Genomic DNA, 20,899 nt, shown 5'->3' with positions numbered 1-20,899 from the left:
GTAAATTAAGGCTCAAACAACCATATTCCTTAAGAGGATTACTGAAAACTGAGCTGTAGATGGTAATTTATATATGCTTGATACGAATCATAGGTATAGTGTATGGTATAATGTCACAAAGTATAGAACTTGGTTTGCACTTTTGCGAATATCTTATAAGCTATTGTGACAGTGCTGGATTATATAATATCATCAGATGTTGGTCGCTAAAATCATTCATTGTGATCGAATGTTCTTGTACTTTTGTCTATAATAGTGTAGTGGGAGCTCAGCTACAACGTGGTACCGTAATGCCCAGATATAAAATAAGACGGGGAAGCACAGACGTAGGCAGTACCATAAAGAGTGGCTACGGTTCAAGCGAGCTAGAACCGCCGATTTGGCGGGACGGGTCGCTTCATCATCATCAAGTGAAATATGACACGGGCAATTGGACTCTGTACAAAATACGTATCAAATGCTCATCCGGTAAGTCAACTCATAATTTGTGAAGGTTTACCGTTACTCATTAGTACCAGTGTTGGGATGGCTTGAATCATGACAAAAATGAGACTGTAGCATGTAGCTATACCAGTGATTCCCAACCGCGGCCTTGAGCTAGCCGTCTTGCGTCCCCCACAAAAATTTAAAGAAATCGATTTATGATATAAAATAAAATTTATATTTATAAAATTCTCTTGCTTAGCTTGGAGTTGTTAATTAGGATTGCAGAAAAGTTCTGAGTAGAGTGCTAACTACTGTATATAGGTATTGATAACTAATCTACGAATAGATGTACAACACGTGACTCACGGTTGAATACGCTGAGCCCCCTGAGGCAAAACCCAGCAGCAGTTCTCCTCGATTTTACTCTATTTTGTGAACTTTTTATTGATCTAAAGCAGTCACGAATTCGTGCGGCCCCAACAATATACTCTGAAATTCTAAATTTGGCCCTGACACCGAAAAAGGTTGGGAACCACTAAGCTATATATACCGTTACTTGCGTACAGTGGTTCATTACCTAGCAGTTCTATGTTTGCGTGTGCGATACAATATCGTTTTTTCAAGTTTGTGCGAGTTTTCAAATTTGAGTAATTCTAGATCTAGTTGCGCTGTTTACAAATCCAGTAGTTTGATAAATCTGGAAACTTACCATCTATATTATCCATCTGTTTTAGATTTATGGGTCAAGGCCTTTCGTGATATGAGGGCAGTTGCAGACAATAATAGCCTGCCCTAACCGAAAACGTCAGCCGCCAAAAGATTTTTTACAAGTCCATGTCATCTGATAATCAAGGTATATAGCGTACACTGTTATTCTGCCTAATATGTTATACGCAGAAGTGATATATGTATAACTTTCATACTTTGTAGATGATGCTGTTCCTTCAAAGAAAAAACGTAATCCAAGTATTCAGACACAAGGCATGCCTACACCAACTCCAAGAGTGCGGTCACCTCCTGATTCTGGCGATGAAAGTGTGACAAGCAAGAGTGCTCTTGTTAATGATGCTTCAAATGCAAGTTTGCCATCATCAAGTGAGGAGAGTGTTCAAGAACAGCATGATCCCAACATTGAATGTAGCGGCCAGTTGCAGGGAATCAACTAATGCAGTAAGCTCCCAACACTTTGATTCATTCTCGAATTTAAGCAATAGAGTCGCTCTATTTTCCAGACGATCCTTCATTTGTAAGCAATGTTGAACTGCAAAATTCTGACTGTCAACAACAAGGCCTATCACAAAGTAATGGTAAGTTTATCGCATATGATCAATCCAGTTTTCTTGAATTCAAATAATTTTTTAAGCTCCTCCATGTTCTTCATCAACTCCAACATCTGCACACAATGACCACTCTGTATATTTCTCTGATGCGTAAAGACATCAAGTTGCAGATGAACCAGATGATGGACCTCAGCTCCAAGCAGATGAAACAGATGATGGATCTAATTAAAGGTCACATCATCAACGAAAAAAAAATAAACACAGTACAACAGCCCCAATCTTGCTGAAGATCTTATTGAAAACCCCTGTCAAACCGTATCTCAGCTGGAACAACTGGAAAAGAACTTGACTGACGGCGATTGCAAGAAATCTGAACTGGTATGATTTTGTCGATTAGAGCAAACTTAGGTGGAGTATCTAACCCAGGGGCAGGCAGCATACAGCCCGCGAAGTGATTTTGTCCGGCCCGCCGGCAGTTCTCTGTCCTACATGATAATGCCCCGCCCCAGTTTGCCGAGATTCCCCACTAATTCCTTACTACGTCAAATTTTAGTGACTATGTTATTATATTATACGTGTATGCGCAGCGTTGCGAGAGTGGAGCTTATGCGTAAGTTCGTTGAAGCGAGAAGACTTGCATTATCGGCATTAACGATGCAATCAAACCTAATGTGGTCTGTAGTAATCATGATTTTTGTCGACTACAATGGTCAGCAGGCTGATATTTCCTATTTTTGATTCCGTAACCGCCGACTTGGAGCACGGCACACTTCTAGGTTTTTGTAAGGCACCGCTTATGCCAGGGGCGCCAACTCAAAATGGGTTGCAGGCCACTTTTCGAATTTGGTAGAGGACGCAGGCCGCATGAATTCTGTATCGAGATTGCCTACATGACAATGTTATTCTCAAATCCACATTGTATTCGCCATTATCGGCGAGAAATGGCTTCGAAGTGACATTGCTGTCGTTGAAAGACATTCATTAAATACGATATATTCCTTGTGGATAAATGGACGAATAATGCATCGATTCAGCAATCCGGTGCCCAAGTACTTAATTTTCCTATATCCGGCCTGCCGACTGGAGAAGTTGCCCACCCTGATCTAACCTCTCGTCAAGATCAACGTTCCATCAAGTTATTTGATGTTTATGCAGGCGCGTAGCCAGAGGGGGGTTTGGGGGTATAATCGTCATTTTTGCATGTACTTTACCATGATGAATTAATGCTATATTAGTGAATTCGAAAAATATCGAAACCCTACTTATTTTTGGGCTGATCTAGTTATTTTTCATTCTGGTACACACCACTATCGTAAGGCAGAGCCATTTGTATTTTGTACTACAGGTATCTGCTCTGAAAGGACTTTACGGTGAACAATTGGCTTCAACGGTCAGAAATATCATGACAAGCATAGCTGTAAAAGATGTGTGGCAATTGTTCAGCCTAAAAGGTCAAAGAAGCAAAAATGGACAAAAAAGAAGTTTTCAAAATTTTAATCTTTACAAGACTATTACACGTAAGTTGTTACTGATATTACAGTCGAGATTACAAAACCCTCGATAACAATGCCTTCGGGAGCATTTTTACAGAGTTAAAGTATTTTGCTTTCCCTTCTTGTGAAAGATCACAGCTAAATTGCAAATCGTTGCTGACCACACAGCCTTATAAGCCCTCATTTGAAATCATTTTCTACTGACATTGCCGACATGGCAAAATCACAAGCAAGTGCGTTAATTGCGCAACTCGGTGTTGAGTCGGGAATGTTTTGAAATGCCAATTTTGACACTATGGGGTGATCACATTCGAGAAAGATTGTTACCACTGGCGGAGATTCCGATTTGCCGCATTGTTTTGTAATGCAGCCCCTGATCTACTTATATTATCTTTGAAGGAGCATGTAAAGTGGCTAATCCTACGGCCGAGAGTACAACAATTACAACCAAAGTGGGACGATTTCTAACTGTTCTTGGAGCTTGCAAGGTAATTTTGTTTATGAATCTGACGTCTGTGTGACAGCTGCGTTCTTTATCATATCATTTGACAGTAAGTGAATCGTTGCTACCTCAAGGGCCGCTACCATTCATCTTCAGAACACTATACCAGTGGTTCCCAAACTTTGACGTGATGTAATTTAAAAAAAAAGTTATAGTCATTTAATTTTGTCAAAATTGTTGGTCTTGCTTACATAAATTTTTGATCATCTCTTTACACTTGCTCAGCTTTAGCGGTGGAACCAATGTCTCCAAAACTTTTTTGCCAATAATCCATCACTCATTTCAAACTCCTTTCAATTCACATTTCTACACGGGAAGCAAGTTCATCCTCAACTGGTCGTATTCGTACCGCGTGGGGGGCTCAGATTACTATTGCCTGACCCATGTTCACTCTAAGCTGCACTGCGCACTAGGGCTCTTCAAAAATGACTTTTTTTCTCAAATCGTACTGGGTACTTGATAAAATTGTTATTTTACCCAATTTAAGCCTACACACAAAATTTGGTTCAATTCCAGCCAGTAACCGCTTTGCTACAGGAGAAGTAAGATTCTATTTATTATGTAAAAATAAATAATAAAAAAATTTCTGTTCACCCCATGAAGGTGTTGGTCTGTCTATAGAAACGACCCTCGCTAAATTTGGTTCAACTCCAACCAGTGGAAGCGGAGTTATTGCCGTCGGAAAATTCTCATTTGAATAAAATAGTATTTACGGTGAGCACAACTTTAATAAATGAACAAAGAATCGGTCACCGTAAATACTATTTTATTCAAATCCAAATTTTTCGACAGCAATAACTCCGCTTCCACTGGTTTGAATTGAACCAAATTTGGTGAGCATCGTTTCTATAGACAGCCCAACACTTTCATGGGGTGAACAGAAAATTTTCAAATTTTTTATTATTTATTTTTACATAATAAATAGAAACTTACTTCTCCTGTAGCAAAGCGGTTACTGGCTGGAATTGAACCAAATTTTGTGTGTAGGCTTAAATTAGGTAACCTAACAATTTTATCAAGTAGCCAGTACGATTTGAGAAAAAAAGTCATTTTTGAAGAGCCCTACTACGCATGTGCGCAATTGCGCAGTGCTTAGTTGGTCTCTGCGCACAGAACAAATCTGAAGTGATGTCATTTTTTTAGTCGTTATGCACTACTGTGAGTTGGTGAGTGTGTGCAGACTTGACAAAAATTAGAGGGAGCATTGGGTCGGCTATTTCGGTGGCGAACAAGATGCATGGCAAATATGGCTCAATTCCAACGTGTAGATGTCAAATTGAGATACAAAATTAGGGATTTGAAACTTCGCTGGTATATATATTAGGTACATTTTACAGCTAGCTATAGTATCCCGTTCACCAAAGAAATGTTTGAAGCTGGCCCAGAGCGATAACGATGAGTTATACGATCTTCCAGGGCCATCTTCAAACGCCCAATTAGGGGAGCTCGACTGAACCCAAAATTACTTTGTTTGTCGTTTGTTGAAGTAGATTTTTGTCGTGCTTTGCGCGATTTTTTGTCCCTGTAGGTCTACATTTAAATATGATTAGTAAGATAAAAAGGTGCTTATAATAGAGAAATATGCAAATTGGTGGTGGCGATTACCACACATTGAAAAGGACTACGACTCTACTCTGTGGTAAGAGATTGGTCTCAAGAACATTTTCAAACCCGAAAATGGGGCACGGCCAATAGATGGCTGAGAACCCCTGGTTTATCAGCTTCTATATGTTGGAATTAAGCCAAATTTGGCGCGCAGAGTTGAATCGACAATTTTGTCGAAGTAGATGGTAAAGTTTGACTTGGCTGTCGCACTCCACCAAGTTCGTCGTGACTTCCTAAAGACGGATCGGAATCCTTGGATGAATGTGACTTGACATGACCGTCCCACATTACTCACGAACAAACACATATAATGACTATTGCTCTACTGCTAATCAATCAAAGTAATCAATTCATTTCTGTTATAGGACGACGATAAAGGAGAAAACAGGAGCAAGACTGTTATCGAGGAGGCAGAAGTATTGGCTGAAGTGATTGCACAGTTCTGTATCAAGGCCCAATTCTTGCTAACGTATTTTCTTCATCCATGTATTTTTTAGTGTTTTGTACTGATTTCATACAGAACAAAAAGCCATATACATGCTGATTTTTAAAATTGGCAATTAGTTTTCCTTCTGAACAAAAAGGCCTACCTCTTGCTGCCTATTTCTTGCTAACGTATGTTATGTCAGGGACTATTATTTTACCTTCGTTCTTCATCCATTTTTATTCCAATTTTTTGTCGAGGTCTAGTCAAGTGCATTTTTTTTGTATTTTGAACTGTCTTCGTCGAGGTCTAGTCCAGTGCATTTTTTTTTTGTATTTTGAACTGGTACAATACAGAACAAAAAGCCATACATGATTTGTAAAATTGATGATTCGTATTCGTTCATGTGTGAAGTGCAGCATATAGCAGGTTTAGCCTACCAGGGTTCAGGGTCACACAGGGTCGAATTGTACAAAAAATATCTTATAGGATGTCGTTGAGGATGTTTATCAGGATATCTTTGAGGATCTCCATCAGGATATTTTTGAGGATGATTATCAGGATATCTTTGAGGATGTCTATCAGGATATCTTTGAGGATGTCCTACAGGACATCTTATATATATCCATTTCTGTCGACAAATGTATATATTTTGCACTTCATTGAAGGACATCTTTTGAACTCATGGAAGATGTTTAAAAAATATCTTTAATAAGTTTTGTGTTTGCTGGGTGATCCATATACAAATCAACCCGTGTATGCAGATCATAGCAATGGTCGTTTACGAATTGCATCTCCAAAACCTGCAGGTCAGGAATCTCCCCTCAAAGCATGGCCTAAGAGTCTACCCAAGTGTAAACAACCCGGTAGATTAGGCGACTTTATCCTGACTGCATCATTTAAAAGCTATGGGCAAAATACAAGGAATATGGACTATTATCTAGCTCGCCTAGGAATGTATTACGTAGAAGCAACAAAACGGCGGTTACGCCAGTTATCTTTGCCCATATATAAAATGCGGAGAAAACTGGGGAGATTGGACAGGTCCATAACTGGTAAAGAGATGGAGTCTCTAAGTCAGGCGCTACGGTCAGCCTTGACACCTCAGAAATTGAGTAGGATAAATGAAGAATTACTGAGCTATATGTCAACACGCAAGCTCATAGAGGTGCAGTTTCATGATATCCGGATATTCCGACCAAGTGTGGCCTACACAGCCGCAATATGTGCTGGAATATTGGTGTATACGCCTTATGCCTATAAGGACAATAACAAAATCAGAACTAACTCTGAAATGCCATTAAGTACCGCGGAATCAATAACGACAAAGGCTGTAAATTATGAAGGAACCACTCGAAAAGTACCTTCTAGCTCCGTAATGCCACGAAGTAACGCGGAAGCAATAACGACAAGGACTGTAAGTTACGAAGGAATCACTCGAGAAGTGCCTCCTAGTAGCGAGACTGGTATATGGGTTGATATCACTTCTGTTGTAGCGACTCCAGAACCCGCTGTGACACGGGTAAAAACCATAACAATTACTGAGGAAAATGTAAGAATGACGAATCAATACGACACTAACCACTATAACTACGATTATATAGAAGGTTACGACGAAGGAATTAGCTATGCCGGTTATGACGATAATACTAGTTTTCAAGACGCTGGAAATTACTACTACGATTATTATGACAAAGACGGAGAATATAATGTTTTATTAAAACATAGGCCCATACAGATAGCTTATACTACGGATTCTACAAATATTATTGAAACTACAATGGCATTACCAATGATTGAAACTCCAACATCAATTAAAAATACTCAATATACGACTGAGTTAACAACAGATACGACAATTTCCACGCCAAAAACATCTGCACATACGTCAGATAGTATTACGACCACTTTATCCACTGCTGCAATCACACCAGATACTGGAGGGTTGACATCGGCTATTGCTATTTCCGAAACGACTTCATCGACATCGCTCCCAGCCATATTGACTACTGTGCATTCCTCACGCGAAGATAACACCGGCCCAAGACCAACTACATCTATTATTACATTCTTAACTACAGTGAAAACTGTTAGTGAGCAAGAAAGACGCAGGACGAGTCCCACTGATATTTTCACAACTGTGGAACCATCTATGGCTATATCAACAGAGATGGACACTCAGAAAAGCATTGGTATTGCTACGACAGGAGTCACCTTTTCTGAAAGTGGGTTAACAACACGTGTACCAATGGCGAGAAGTGTAAAAGCAAGGTTACAATGGAATACCATGACCTATCAAATACCCTCAAAAAATGGTGAAATGTTAGGCTCCTTATCCGTGCCAATAAGGAAAACATCCCAAATTACGCAGATACCTGAGTCTTACATACAATTAAGTCATCACGCAAATCAAATCAAGGACACGACACCGCCAAGAGCGCATTTCAATATGTTGTTTGATACATCACAAGTAGCAACGACAGTTGAAACGCACCAATACTTCGTCACCAGCAAGTCCCGCTCTAATACAGAACCAGATAATTTAAACAAAAAGCAAGATCTACAGGTAAGAACTAAATCAACGTCAATGCTTTCATCAGGTGACTATCAGAGCGATCCCACATCAGTAAGTAAAAATGATGTGATCAGAAGTTGGAAGAGTACTTCCAATAGTGCACTTTCTTCAATTACACCCTCTATCGAAGAAGAAGGAAAAACTACACTCAGTATACCGCATACCTTACCTACGGCCAGATATGACAGATTGGACCGAATTACATTTGACTTCTATGGACGATTGCACAAACTACACGAAATAGAACAAGGATATGCATCAGGTAAAATTATTGTGGATATTAACAATAGAAAGGATTTAGAAGAATCACTTAACAATTATGTCTTGATTTTTGCGGTTAGCGTAACAACAATGGTAGGATGTATGTATTTTTGTTATGCGAAATGCGGGAGAGTTGCAGCAAAAAATTATCTTAAAAAGGTTGTTCGGCGGAATAACCAAAAGACGTATATTACAGCAGTAACATTGCATGAAAAACTGAGATAGATATTGTGAAAATAATTACTGAATTATTGTAAAGGTAGAAGCTAGGGTTGTTATGTGTTGTGTTGTGTTCGGCCCGTTTTCACGGATTAGAGTCCATGTGAAATTAACTATTAACCTAAATTTAACTCCGTTGAAATAACATAGTTTAAAAAAATCATGCTGTATTTGTTTATGGAAGCCTAAAATTGTACGGAATTTGAGAATGTACGAGGCAAATTTGCGGTATTAACGATGATTATACAATGACTATTATTGCGAAATACATAATTGCGAAATTTTCGGATGGTATTGCTAAGCCAAATCGGGATTAAGTAATGCAGTAGTGAGTAAATATGGAAGCAGTAAAAATGGAAGGATTAAGTAATGCAGTAGTAAGTAAATATGGAAGCGTTAAAAATGGAAGGATTAAGTAATGTAGTAGTAAGTAAATATGGAAGCAGGATGGCGTAATTTTTGTACATGTTGCGATGGCATATTGACGAACAAGAAAATTTAATTTAGTAGAAACGGCAAAATACGACCCCAATTGAGGGGTTGATCACGCCATTGCAAAACTCTTGCACAATAAGGCCACAACTAATGGTGGGAAAGGAAGCGCTACAGTGGGTAATTGACGAACAGGAAATATTTAACTGCAGCAAAATGGTGAAATTTGTCTGTAATGGGGGGCTTAATCATGCCGGAGTACAAAGGATAGCGACAAAAATTTGCTTGATGAATGTTCGGAAGGATGCCAAAACCCCACTTTACGAAAATAGCAAATTGCTCGTGGTGATGGGAGGTGCATGCGCGTTAACGTTCTTCCGCTCAAAACTGGATAAAACGCGGAGCGCAGGAATGGAAAAATCAGTTGACTCCATACCAGACTGTAAGGTGTTAAGGGAGTTGAGTGCTGGTAGTCAGCTTATCCATATATAGGTTGACACCAGTATTGAGGTGACTCGGGTCGACTTCTTCGAGTGGTTTGACCTGGAGCGATTCGCTTATAGGGAACGAGTGACTTGGTTTGACTCGGGTCGCATTGGGAGTCGATTGACTTGGACTTGACTCGAGTCAGAATGTGTGTTAACTGGTAATGACTGGGGTATCGAAGGTCGTGCTTTTGTTCCAGCACTAGTTGACACTCAACAAGTTTTGGTATGTCAAGATAATAGACCTGAATATAACTTGGGTCATCACGGAACAGACTGCCAATCTAATATTGTCGCGTGGAAACGGTATCAGTTATACCAAATGTTACTAAAAGTGGAAAGCTATTATTACAATGTGTGGACTATTACTTGTCATGGCACCTAGGGAAATTTCGATAATATAAAACGAAACTGATGCTCATCTTTCTATAAAGAGAGAGAGAGAATCAACGTGGTACTTATAGCTATGATATGAGACTTATATTATAATCACTCGCGACATTGATATTCTTACTATACAAAATAAATTCTAAACACTCGGTACTAATTCAATATAAACGCTGGGGTCCAACGGTTAGAATGATTAGGATTGCATGGGATAGCATGACATACGGGTATAGGCGTAAAGTATACTACGAAATAGAATCACGACACGCCAAGATAATCCCTGTTAAGGACGTTTGAAAATACAATCATTTGAAGTAAATAATGATAGTAGATCTGGAATTTTAAGGTTTATAGTATCAGCCTGCTGTCGACGCGTTTTGATACTGTAGCTGTTCTTTACATAACTTAAATATAACAGTATTGGGTAACATAAGCGCCAATTTATGAGATTACAAGGTGGCGGCCACCTCGTACAAAATGCTCAAACGCTGAAGTGATTTGTAATTAGTAATTAGTAATCAGGCGAATCGATGCGACCTCGTTAGAGACGTCTTCGATTTTGATACGCGCGTGTGCCAGGCGCGTAACCACGGGGATTTTGGGGGTCGAACTTGCCTATTTGAAACGCGAAACCCCGTCATTTTGAAATGATCATTGGAAATCTAATATTTAGCTACAATTCAATAATTGTGTAATCAGTGTTCCGCGCGGCGGGTTTGCGAGAAACGAGTTGTCAATTAGCGAGAGGAAGCTGTGATTATCTCCCGCTGAGATGGTCGCGAAATTAGGTCATTCATTTCTGTGCGCGTGGAAAACTTCGCAAGCCTGATTTATCGCGTCTAGATAAAGCCTGGTTTCGCAGGCCTAACAATCACATCTGCAATGGGCCCAGTTCACACTATATCATCGTTTGACTGCGCAATCACATATGCATTGGCGGCTTCGGCCTGGTGTGCACGATTTCATCGCTGACTCACACAATAGCATCTGCAATAGGCCTGGAGTGAAAGAGATTATTGCTGGCCTATGGCCTGACTATAGCGTCTCGAGCCTAACATGCTTCGGCTCCTATCTCTCGCGGGTCTGGCGACAATGCGGTCGGGTGTACGCTAATTAGTGATGGTCTTATCTCATATTGCTTAAAAGGCGACATCGCGAAACTGAATAACATCGAATGATTCGAATGGAGGCAAACATTAACATGAGAAATTGATATCCACTAATATTGGAGCGTAATGATCAAAAGATGTGTGTCAGTACCATGTCTCGAGTTCTGGAATACGGCAAAGGTTTGAAATCCATCAAGTTAGGACATTCCCCGAATTTTTCCACTGACTACGCACCCAGCGTGGGCTGAGAAGCACCATCCTAGATCTCCTCTCCCGACCAGGAGCGCTAATATACGTTATGCTTTTCTGAAATCTAAATTATGTGCGCCCATATTCGTTTACAAAACTAGCTACTAGATACATTCGTACTCCGAAATTGTCGCACAAAGTCATTTTTTGAGTGTTCCTTTCATTATTAACGTGATGCAGCACAGGATTATTGGTCATAGTAGCACAAATTCTGATATTATTCGATTCGTTCGAACAGGGAACCTTCTACATTCCGATAAAATTGATTGCTGGATGAACTCGTTTCCAGAATAATATTATCGAATATTTACCCATTAGAGATTAAATAGACAATGGATTTCTATTGGTAAGATCGCGACATGCGGCTGGGAGTGGAATCAATCCTAGCCCAGGGGTGGCTAACACGCGACCGTAGAAAGAGATTTGTGCGGCCGTCAACACGTAGTTCAATTGGTATGCGTTGGCGGCCAACCCGGCCATCGACACGCAGATGGAATTTGCGAATTGACCGATGTACTCTCGAAATGCCTCGTGAACTTAAATTGGGAAATGCACCAATGTTTTAATCATCAAACAATTGCCGCGATGCGAGTAGGTCAAAACGATGCAGAGACAATGACTGATTGCACGGCTGCGCGATTTCGCGTTTGTAATCATCATTATTGTCAGCTGGAAGTATTATAGCGTTGTCGTGTGTTGCCTGCAGAGCCATGCGTAGTGTATTTCGTTACTCACACGGGGCATTGCGCGTGAACAGCGTTGATGTAACTGGAGATTCGTCGGACGGACTGGTAGCGCAGGCCGCGGTTACACTTCAAATGATCGTACCGTTTTGAGATTCCATTTAATAACTCGACTGCATGGTTTGATATTAATAAGTGCAGAGCCGATATTGAAACGTCACGCGAATGGTTCAACTCTGCACGTACACCAGCGGTATGCAGTAAATTGCGATTTCGTGCGACGATTACAGCAATTATGACGTCACAAGAATTCGCCGCCTCGTAAAAAGTGGTAATTTCAATCAGCAATAGCACAATCACCAACCTATTAAGTATCAGAGCTGCCTCACATTGTGTACTGTGCACTGCGCAGGGTTGACAATAGCAGTTAGACTACAAGAAATGCCGATTATCTTTGTATTGGGCGCTACTGTGCATGAGTCCATGGTCTCTCGAGTCATTGGCCTTGAGCAACTGGATAATATCTGAATTGATTCGGTATACCTGTTTATGAATTGAATTTAATTCGGAGTAAAATTAGTGAGCCAATTTCAAGTCATCAAATAATCAAATGCAGACAAAGATTGTGGTATATAGCATATGTTTGGATTTTTCACGCAAAGTTTATGGGATACATAAAAAGCGACCAATCTTTCAATGATAATGCATTTTATTGGGCATCCATCTGACATGTCACAAATATCCTGGTCGCGGGTTAAGAAGTCGAAGTTTGCAGCCAATGCCATCATAAGCTATAAGTGTTTTATTTATTTTTGGCGGATATGATAAATTAAGAACGGTGCGTTTGCTTAAATGACTTAAGTTACTTGTATGCAAGCAATACAGCGCATTATTTGTGGACTTATTTAACTCAATATATCTTCATCGGTTAGATACCGATGACCGCCCGATATGTATTGCGGAAGACTAGTAAAGTATAATGATATAATCACGTCTTGTGACTAATAAAATCAATTCAATTCCAACCTTAGCTTGATTTGAGTCACTTTCACTAATCAGTTGACTTGACTCGGCTCGATCGAAGGATGCGGTGACTCGAAGTGACTCGTGACTCGAATGTTGCAGTGCTGGGATCGAGACGCGACCGATCGGTATTTTGAATCAAAAAGTTTTTTGATTTCTAATATGGAAAGTGTTTCGACCCGGGCCGGCTGAGTCGCTCCGATTGTTGCATTCACTACATTGTGGCATTTATTTACGTCAAGCAGGGAATACCGCTTCAGGAAATCTGATCTATCGCATAAATGGCTAACGTAAAACATGTCTTCCAACTGTAGGTACTTTATAACAACTAACTAGACCAGTAAGTTGAGTTTACGACGAAAATAAATAAATCGCGATATTGTGACTAGGCGGAGTACAGTATTATATATGAGACAACATTATACATATACCTACCTCGGTGATAACGGATTGTAGGCTTGGGGTGATCCCATTCTGGTACATCCATATGTATATTCCATGGGAAAGGTACGCGCTTTGCAACCTCTGGTATATCTCAAGAATTACATATATCCCGGTTGAGGGACACTAACCTACAAGTTCCAGAAATTAACTGTACTTATACACACAACTGGCCTCGCCGATCCAAACTTAAACCATGTGGCAAAGTAATCCAACAAGCGTTTGCCGCAACGAAGACGAGTAGCATGGATAGCTTCCTGTACTGTCAAAATTATATTAAGCTACGAGCCGTATAATACTGAATAATAACAATTCTACTCAAGACGCAAAGTGATTGATTCCCTTCAAAGCTTTTAAGCTACTAAGGCTAAAATATTGGAATTGTTCTCGAAGTTTTCTTAGGTAAAGTATTGCTAATATGGACATGGTAGCTAAAATTGTGTGACAGGAGCCATCCCAATTAATGGTTCCTTCTAGAATACCTGACAGGATGGAACGTTATTTGGGGTGAATCTAGTCATGCGCATTCGTATATATGAAGAATAAAGGAATATAATAAAATCAAGGGTAGCCCGAGTCATAGTATATTCTAGATTGACAATGATGACCTATATACTGAACATTACCTGATGTTTTTTGTAACTGGGGCTAGCACAAACGCTGATTATAAGAGCGGCGACTGGATATGGAATTTTAAAAGACCAATATTATTGTTGCTATTTACAAAATAACCCATCCGCATATGCTCGACAACACTATTCGTACTTAACAATTCTGACAATCAGATTTACATTGCAAAGCGAGCAAGTTCATCTTGGTGTATAGGCTTCAAGAATGATCAAGAACCTTAAATCGTAGGCCGCCGTGCACATTCTATTGTCATCTCAAATGCATAGGTGAGACTGGATTAAGAAATAGATAGTCTGAATAAAATCGATCAATTTCGATATGAAAGCTAGTTTAATCTTTCGCGCACCCCTTTTGGTACTGCGGTTCTAATTTACTATGACTGATACATTGCGTATTACTAATGTAAGGAAAGAAACAGTGTTGGGAGGACTCGAGTCGATTGGGAAATATGTATTGACTCGTGTCTCGAAGAGGAATTTATAAGTAAATATCACGTCACAAAATAAACGGTGTCAAATAAATCACTGTAGCTTGCGTATACTCGAATTGTTGTGTTAAGTCATAAATAAATTAACCGCAAATGAAACGATCATGGCTGACGCTGCCGTGGTAATTATAGAGGACTATTGTGAATAACAACATTTTTCTGTCTCATTAGACGACTCAATATTTACGTTGTGCAGGGCGTATCTTTCTATATTTTGGTTGACAATGCCTGACTGTAGTATTTAGCTTTACAATTACTCACGTATTCTACTTGCGCGTGACTGATACAGTATCTGGGTGCATGTATAGTTATTTGCATATTTGTCAGCTAATTCAATATAGATGCTGAAATCCGGTTGAATTGAATTGAACCCAACATGGGTGCAAGGTATTGTCTCAAAAAGGCCTGTGCTGAAGCAGTATGTTCCTAAAAAAAAAAAAAAAAAAAAAAAAAAAATTAATTATATTTTTGAAAACCAAACAAAACCGTTGGTTTATCGCCGACGAGTAAATAAACAGGTGAAATATCTCTCTCGATCAAAGGGTATAAATTATCACACTAAAATAACATAATACCACGTTGCTCGCTCTCCTATGTCCTAGCTCACGCTGAACCATAAACCTACATTTGCGAAAGCTGGTCTTCAGTTCATTGTATTACGGATTTGGTACATCCCTGTAAATACCGTTCGAAGGTTACACTATATTGCAAGTTTTGATATATCTCATATTAGGCAGTAACTCCGTTTGAAGAACTCTGGTCTATAATTTCAAAACTAAATTGTGCTGTTGCGGACAACTCAGGTCGTCCTAGCTAAAACCTGATGCAACAATACGACGCCAAGCATGCAGTGGAGCAATGCCTAGCCGTATAGAGTGACTTCCTGAAATGGACTAACTCCCATTGCAGTGCGAGGCGAATATTATTGATTACTAACAATTGTGTACGTCATAACACAAAAGGGCTATAAAATTGTAAATCTACTGTAAGCCATGACAAACTTCGGCTTTGATAGATCGCACTGTTTTCAAAACCTTCTTGCGTACTGGATTACTAAAACAGGAAAAAATGTGCTTGCTCGTGCCCTATTGGAGATGTCCATTTCAAAACTAGTGTGTTGGAGATCTCTACAATATCTCTTCTACTACAAGTGTGTTCTAATTGTTTGGACATGATTAAAATTCACTAGAAATTGTCGTGCGGGTATGGTAATTTGTGTAATGATAGCTGCCTCCGCCAACCGGTCTCTCCAAAATATTTGAAACGATGGAACAATTGCTTGAGACAGTTATAGGACTTTTTGCGCTAGCCACCTTGTGATTAAATTAATCTAGGAGCACTAAGCTGAAATAGATGAGAATGTTATTTTCTCATATCACGCCTCAAATGTCAGGTAGTTACAAGTAAGTGAAATTAAGAGCAAGGTATCGGGTTTGTGCCAGTAATAGTGGTGGTCAAACTAATTAGGTAGTCTTAAAAATAAATGTAATTTTGGCCAGATTTAAAAATACCCAAGCGAGTAGGTAGATTACAAAACATTACTACGAGAAACTTGGGTAGTAATAGATGTTTGTTTTCGATAATAGCCATTAGCATGTATGTAGCACAGGTATTTTATTTAAAAGTAACTATTGTTGCGAGTCTGCATTTACAAAAGTAAGTTTTGCGTATTGGAGACGGCGCATGAATTATAGATAATTCAGCAGCGTAAACGCTAGTTTGTTAGTGTTGAGCAATAGTGCGAAGTTTGTAGTATCAAAGAACAAACAAAAGATATGATAATTAAGGAAGTCCATTGATTTCTGAGGGTAGCAAGATTTGCATTTTGGGATTATAGTTTGCAGAAGTAATTATTTGGGACAGATTGGGTGCGAAAAGATAGTTTATTGATAATGTACCAACAATAGTGACCTAGTAATCTAGAGTACAATTACATAACAATACACAGTGGTGTAGTATGAAGCAGCGCGTGTTGGTTTTTGCATTTTCTATGAATAAGGCTGAGAATGGTCGGTGGGACCTTGCCAATTTGAGTGACTACAGGATAATTTGAATTGTTGCATTTGGCAGCAAGACTATGCGAATTGGGAAATAAGTTTACAAATTAAAGTAAGTAAAGGAGTGATATTGAATTAGTGGATTGTAGGCGCCACCACGCGGCTGGTTTGAGCCAAGCAAGAATGTATGTAACCAAAATGGCGTAAAATCGTGCTTGGAAAATGGCGCATGACCTGCTACCACTTAATTTATGTCGCTTTTAGCCTCGATATCAAGGTTGGTAAATGAATGAGCGCTTAAGGTAATATCCAAGTTAGATTGAATCAGTAAACGTGAGAGAAATTGTGGTACAGCCCGTAGCTTTTTACGCAGTGCTCATGTTGGCAATGGACCAAGAACAAGAATTGTTGATGTATGACTGACGTAACTCATTGATTAGAAGATTCAGACAGCTAAATATCCAGAATTATACAGTAACTAATTAGCTAAGTAGTAAGCGCATATCTAGTTAGTACTTTCTTGATTTGCGTGCCACACAGAGGATCACGAACCAAAAATTAGGCCTGATTTTTAGAATTTTTCGCGTTAACAATGATCAAACATGTCCATCTGAATCTGATTATGATTTATTACGCAAATTCGGAATTGATAACAAAAAAAGAATGGCATGCCCCATGCACTGAGGCTATATCTCACATACCGGCGGTTCATGATTATAAGGAAGTAAACCGAGTTTAGAATGTAGGTTGATGACTTGGTATCTGAAGGAGGCATGAGTTATAGTTTCATTAAGGGTGTATTAGAGATGGAATACAGGCCATACGACAATTAAAATAACATAGTCATACTCCATGTATGTATTTAAGAAAATTAGAGTTGGGGTAAGATAGCACGAACTTGGTGATGAAGTGTTGGACATAGTAATAACGGTACTGAATGAGGGCTATGAACTGAGCAATAAAGGCATAGATCCCTATAATTTGATATTAAAACCGAAAGATAGGTGCGTTAGGTAAGCGATGACCCGTCACAAAGATCTGGTATTTAATGGCCAATTGGTACAATTGTTTGACAATAAAAGAACTTGTAATAGATCAGAAGGTCGCAGCTTGGTATTTCGCTAACCAAGCAAGTATGGTTATGAAAACCATTGGCATTCTGTTAGTTACATCTTTGGTCGCTAAATCATGTTATTAGGGCCACTTAAAGGTACCGAGTACTGTAGTGGTACGCTCCAACGATGTAACAGCAATAGGACGTCCGGCGTTCCCACATTTCAATCACTAGGACACATTCATTAATATATTTATATTATATTTATATTTTTTTCTGCTCCTATATTTGAAGATATTTGGCCATGAGATTAATAGCCTACTTCTCAAAAGTATACCCGAATCGTGATTGGAATTACAATGATCAGATCAGACTCTGTTATCGGTCTGTTGGATCCAAAATATTCATAGTAGCTGAAAATTATAATGTAATGGCTTTTATGATGGCATCATACGTTTGTCCGCCCATATGGTGTCTATATCTTATAGTTAATTTATGTCAAGTACAACAACAATTCTATTCAAATAGTTATAAATATGATGATTCTTTTCGTGCCAGGCCTAAATTTATACAAATCTAAATCATATTTTGGCGATGTGTGGTTACTGTCAGTCTGCTGGATCGACTCACTCTCAATAGAAAAATTCATTCCCGCCAAATAAGGCCTACTTGGAAAGACATAGAATACCCCTATAAATGCTGCGGCCCGCGGCGTCGTCCCAACTAGGAAAATGGCCCGCAAGCACGTTTGAGTTTGAGACCCCTGTGCTAGATGAAGAAACAGGACACAAAATTGGTACAATCACCTACAATTTTAATTCACCTGATTATAATTGATAGTAAGTTCTCACTTTGAGCGAGGCCTCATATAAAATACGGATAATGTAGCAGTAAAGATGAACATCGAGATTGATTTAGGATAATGGATATCATGGTTATATCCTAGTGTGGCGCATGTAAAAAAGGGTGATGAATCAAAATAAGACGAATAGCATGATCACTGCGTATTGTGGTGTGAACTCGCTAAGAAAAAAGAAAGATTCCTGTGGCATTCTTGGAAAATTTATGACACATAGACCTATTACATTTCCACAGACTTGGTATATATAGGGTCAAAAAACAGCAATACATCTCTTTGCTGGTATAACTGTAGCCATGACAAGTTCTGATGCCATGGAAGCCTCTGTTCTGGATGAACAAATCTGGACTGGAAGGTGGATTGTTGTATTAAAAAATATAGATGAAATTCTCAAATCATGCCAAACATCGCCTGAAGCAGATGAAAATGAGGAAAATGAACAAGAAATTGACGAGGCCACTTTGGAAAGCTATTTTGAAAGAAACCCTTCGATCTGGGGAGATGATACGGACTCGGAATTAGATCTCACTGACTCAGATGAAAGTTCGAGTATTTTGTCTGGCTCCGGATGTGATTCTGGACATGATTGGATAGAGTCCTATCTTTTCCCAGACCACGAGTTGAGAACTTATCCGAATTCCGAATCTAGTGATTTGACAGATTCGAATGAAAGTTTGAATACTCTACCCGATACTGATTCTGGTGTTAGTAGTAGCGATTCCGATCCATCCTCAGATCATGAACAGTTACGACCTCTTGACGAGGCAACTCTCAGGCGCCTTGATAGAATGTTTTGGCGCCCCTGGAATAACGAGTAAAATTGGAAAACTATGTGATCAAAATGTACAAATTGATGTGATCAACAAAATCGTAAATGTACATTAATTACGTTGCGACTGTTACAAGAGATGTTGTGTTTTCTGTGCCTCATAGTGAAACAATTAAATACTGAGGACGACTGTGTTGTCGTTTGAAAAAGGGAATTTTTGTGTAACCATGGAATAATGACAGGTTATTTAGCAGATGTTAAGAGAGAGAGAACAATTAGGATGGTATGTGATACAAAATAAAAGTTTGAATTAGTCAAGGCTGGGCAATCTTTTTCAGCCCGAAGGTCACATTCGATTGACGAAATACTGTGCATGCCACTACCGCGCGAAGCGCGAAAAGCTTTTGAAGTTCATAGAACAATGATATTATAACTTGGCATTGTGGCGGGCTTACCGTACACCGTTAGGCTGAGTTTACGCGGACCAGGCTATGTGGCGCATGGCCATAGTAATAACAAAAGCCAACATGCGTCAATCTTTCCGTATCTAGGTTTCATAGTCAGCAATATTACCGCAAACGCAACCGCACGGTCACACATGTTCAACGACACCTTGGTCCGAAATCGCGAGTATAGTTAGGCTCAGTCTGAATAAATTGGCCGTTTTTCCATGGTCATAAGATGGGCAACAGTATTAAAAACAAGGAATCGTGTGGCAAAATATTGTGTTTAGCTTGTGAAAATTTTGTTTTTGATGTATCTGGTGCAAATTATTCTGCTTGATGGTAGTGTATAAAAATATACCATTATGCGACTGGCTGATGGATCTGCCAATACGTAGGAATAGATATTTTAGTCATCACATCCAAACAAATATAAATTTTGCTCGACCTTGCAAGTTCCCAATCAGTGCAATCCATTCTAGATATTGGCAATTTCGGAAATTACCTCGGGGGCCACGAATTGGCCGGCCCTGAGTTGAGGAAATCAAGAATTGATAGGCTGACAAATGGCCAAAGATAACACTTTTCTTCACCCGGTAAAGGAATAATTAACCCCAAGTAAGATTAATAAAGAGTTAGCACGATTCAGTGTTTTGAATATCATTAACGATATCTTACAATAATCTCGACTTAAAGAAACATTATTATTTTTAAGGTGTAAAAATAACACGGTGTCGTAAATTAAAGAATGTCTGCCTCAATAACTAAAGAACAATTATGGGAGCTATCTATTGAGAATATCGAACTATGGTATGAGGAACTTCGATGGGTTAAAAAGACAGAGAGATTACAAAGATGGAATGATTTTTTCAAGGACATTAAGAATCAAACTAGACATTATGCGGAGTCCTTCTTCGAAGGGATGAAAGCAAGTAATGAAAAAGTTAAAGAGTGGCCATGGCGAAATGACTATCGTAGAAAACACGTAAAAAATCGAGAGGTAGCAAAAGTAAAACCATATTCACAAAGAAAATCTGCCTCAAACAAACAGAATAGAAGGGAAGAA

The 20,899-nt window shown here is 39.2% G+C and overlaps 1 protein-coding gene across 2 annotated transcripts; it reads left to right on the top strand.

Annotated features, from left to right (window-relative positions):
* Window positions 1–318: 318 nt before the first annotated feature.
* LOC145444328 (uncharacterized) lies at window positions 319–6,105 on the top strand. Of its 2 annotated transcripts, none has more exons than XM_080322282.1 (8): window positions 319–468; window positions 1,161–1,279; window positions 1,357–1,596; window positions 1,659–1,727; window positions 1,790–2,084; window positions 3,052–3,223; window positions 3,599–3,687; window positions 5,672–6,105. In XM_080322282.1, the coding sequence occupies exons 6-8, from the start codon at window positions 3,109–3,111 to the stop codon at window positions 5,801–5,803; spliced, it is 336 nt and encodes a 111-aa protein (XP_080178408.1). In that variant the 5' UTR covers window positions 319–468; window positions 1,161–1,279; window positions 1,357–1,596; window positions 1,659–1,727; window positions 1,790–2,084; window positions 3,052–3,108; the 3' UTR covers window positions 5,804–6,105. The 2 variants fall into 2 exon arrangements, with proteins under 2 accessions (XP_080178408.1, XP_080178407.1); XM_080322281.1 differs by having other exon boundaries at window positions 1,659–1,733.
* Window positions 6,106–20,899: the final 14,794 nt, after the last annotated feature.

Source organism: Botryllus schlosseri, chromosome 8, assembly GCF_051294905.1.
Source record: "Botryllus schlosseri isolate E-star chromosome 8, Bs_hap1, whole genome shotgun sequence".
In the NCBI taxonomy this organism is placed as follows: domain Eukaryota; kingdom Metazoa; phylum Chordata; class Ascidiacea; order Stolidobranchia; family Styelidae; genus Botryllus; species Botryllus schlosseri.
This window is presented reverse-complemented; position numbering and strand designations above follow the sequence as displayed.

Bases quoted from the DNA above. Each gene is read 5' to 3' on its own strand.
- LOC145444328 (XM_080322282.1), top strand. From the start codon at position 3,109: ATGACAAGCATAGCTGTAAAAGATGTGTGGCAATTGTTCAGCCTAAAA. The intron at 3,224-3,598 runs GTAAGTTGTTAC...TTATCTTTGAAG, and splicing joins TCTTTACAAGACTATTACAC to GAGCATGTAAAGTGGCTAAT. The intron at 3,688-5,671 runs GTAATTTTGTTT...TTTCTGTTATAG, and splicing joins CTGTTCTTGGAGCTTGCAAG to GACGACGATAAAGGAGAAAA.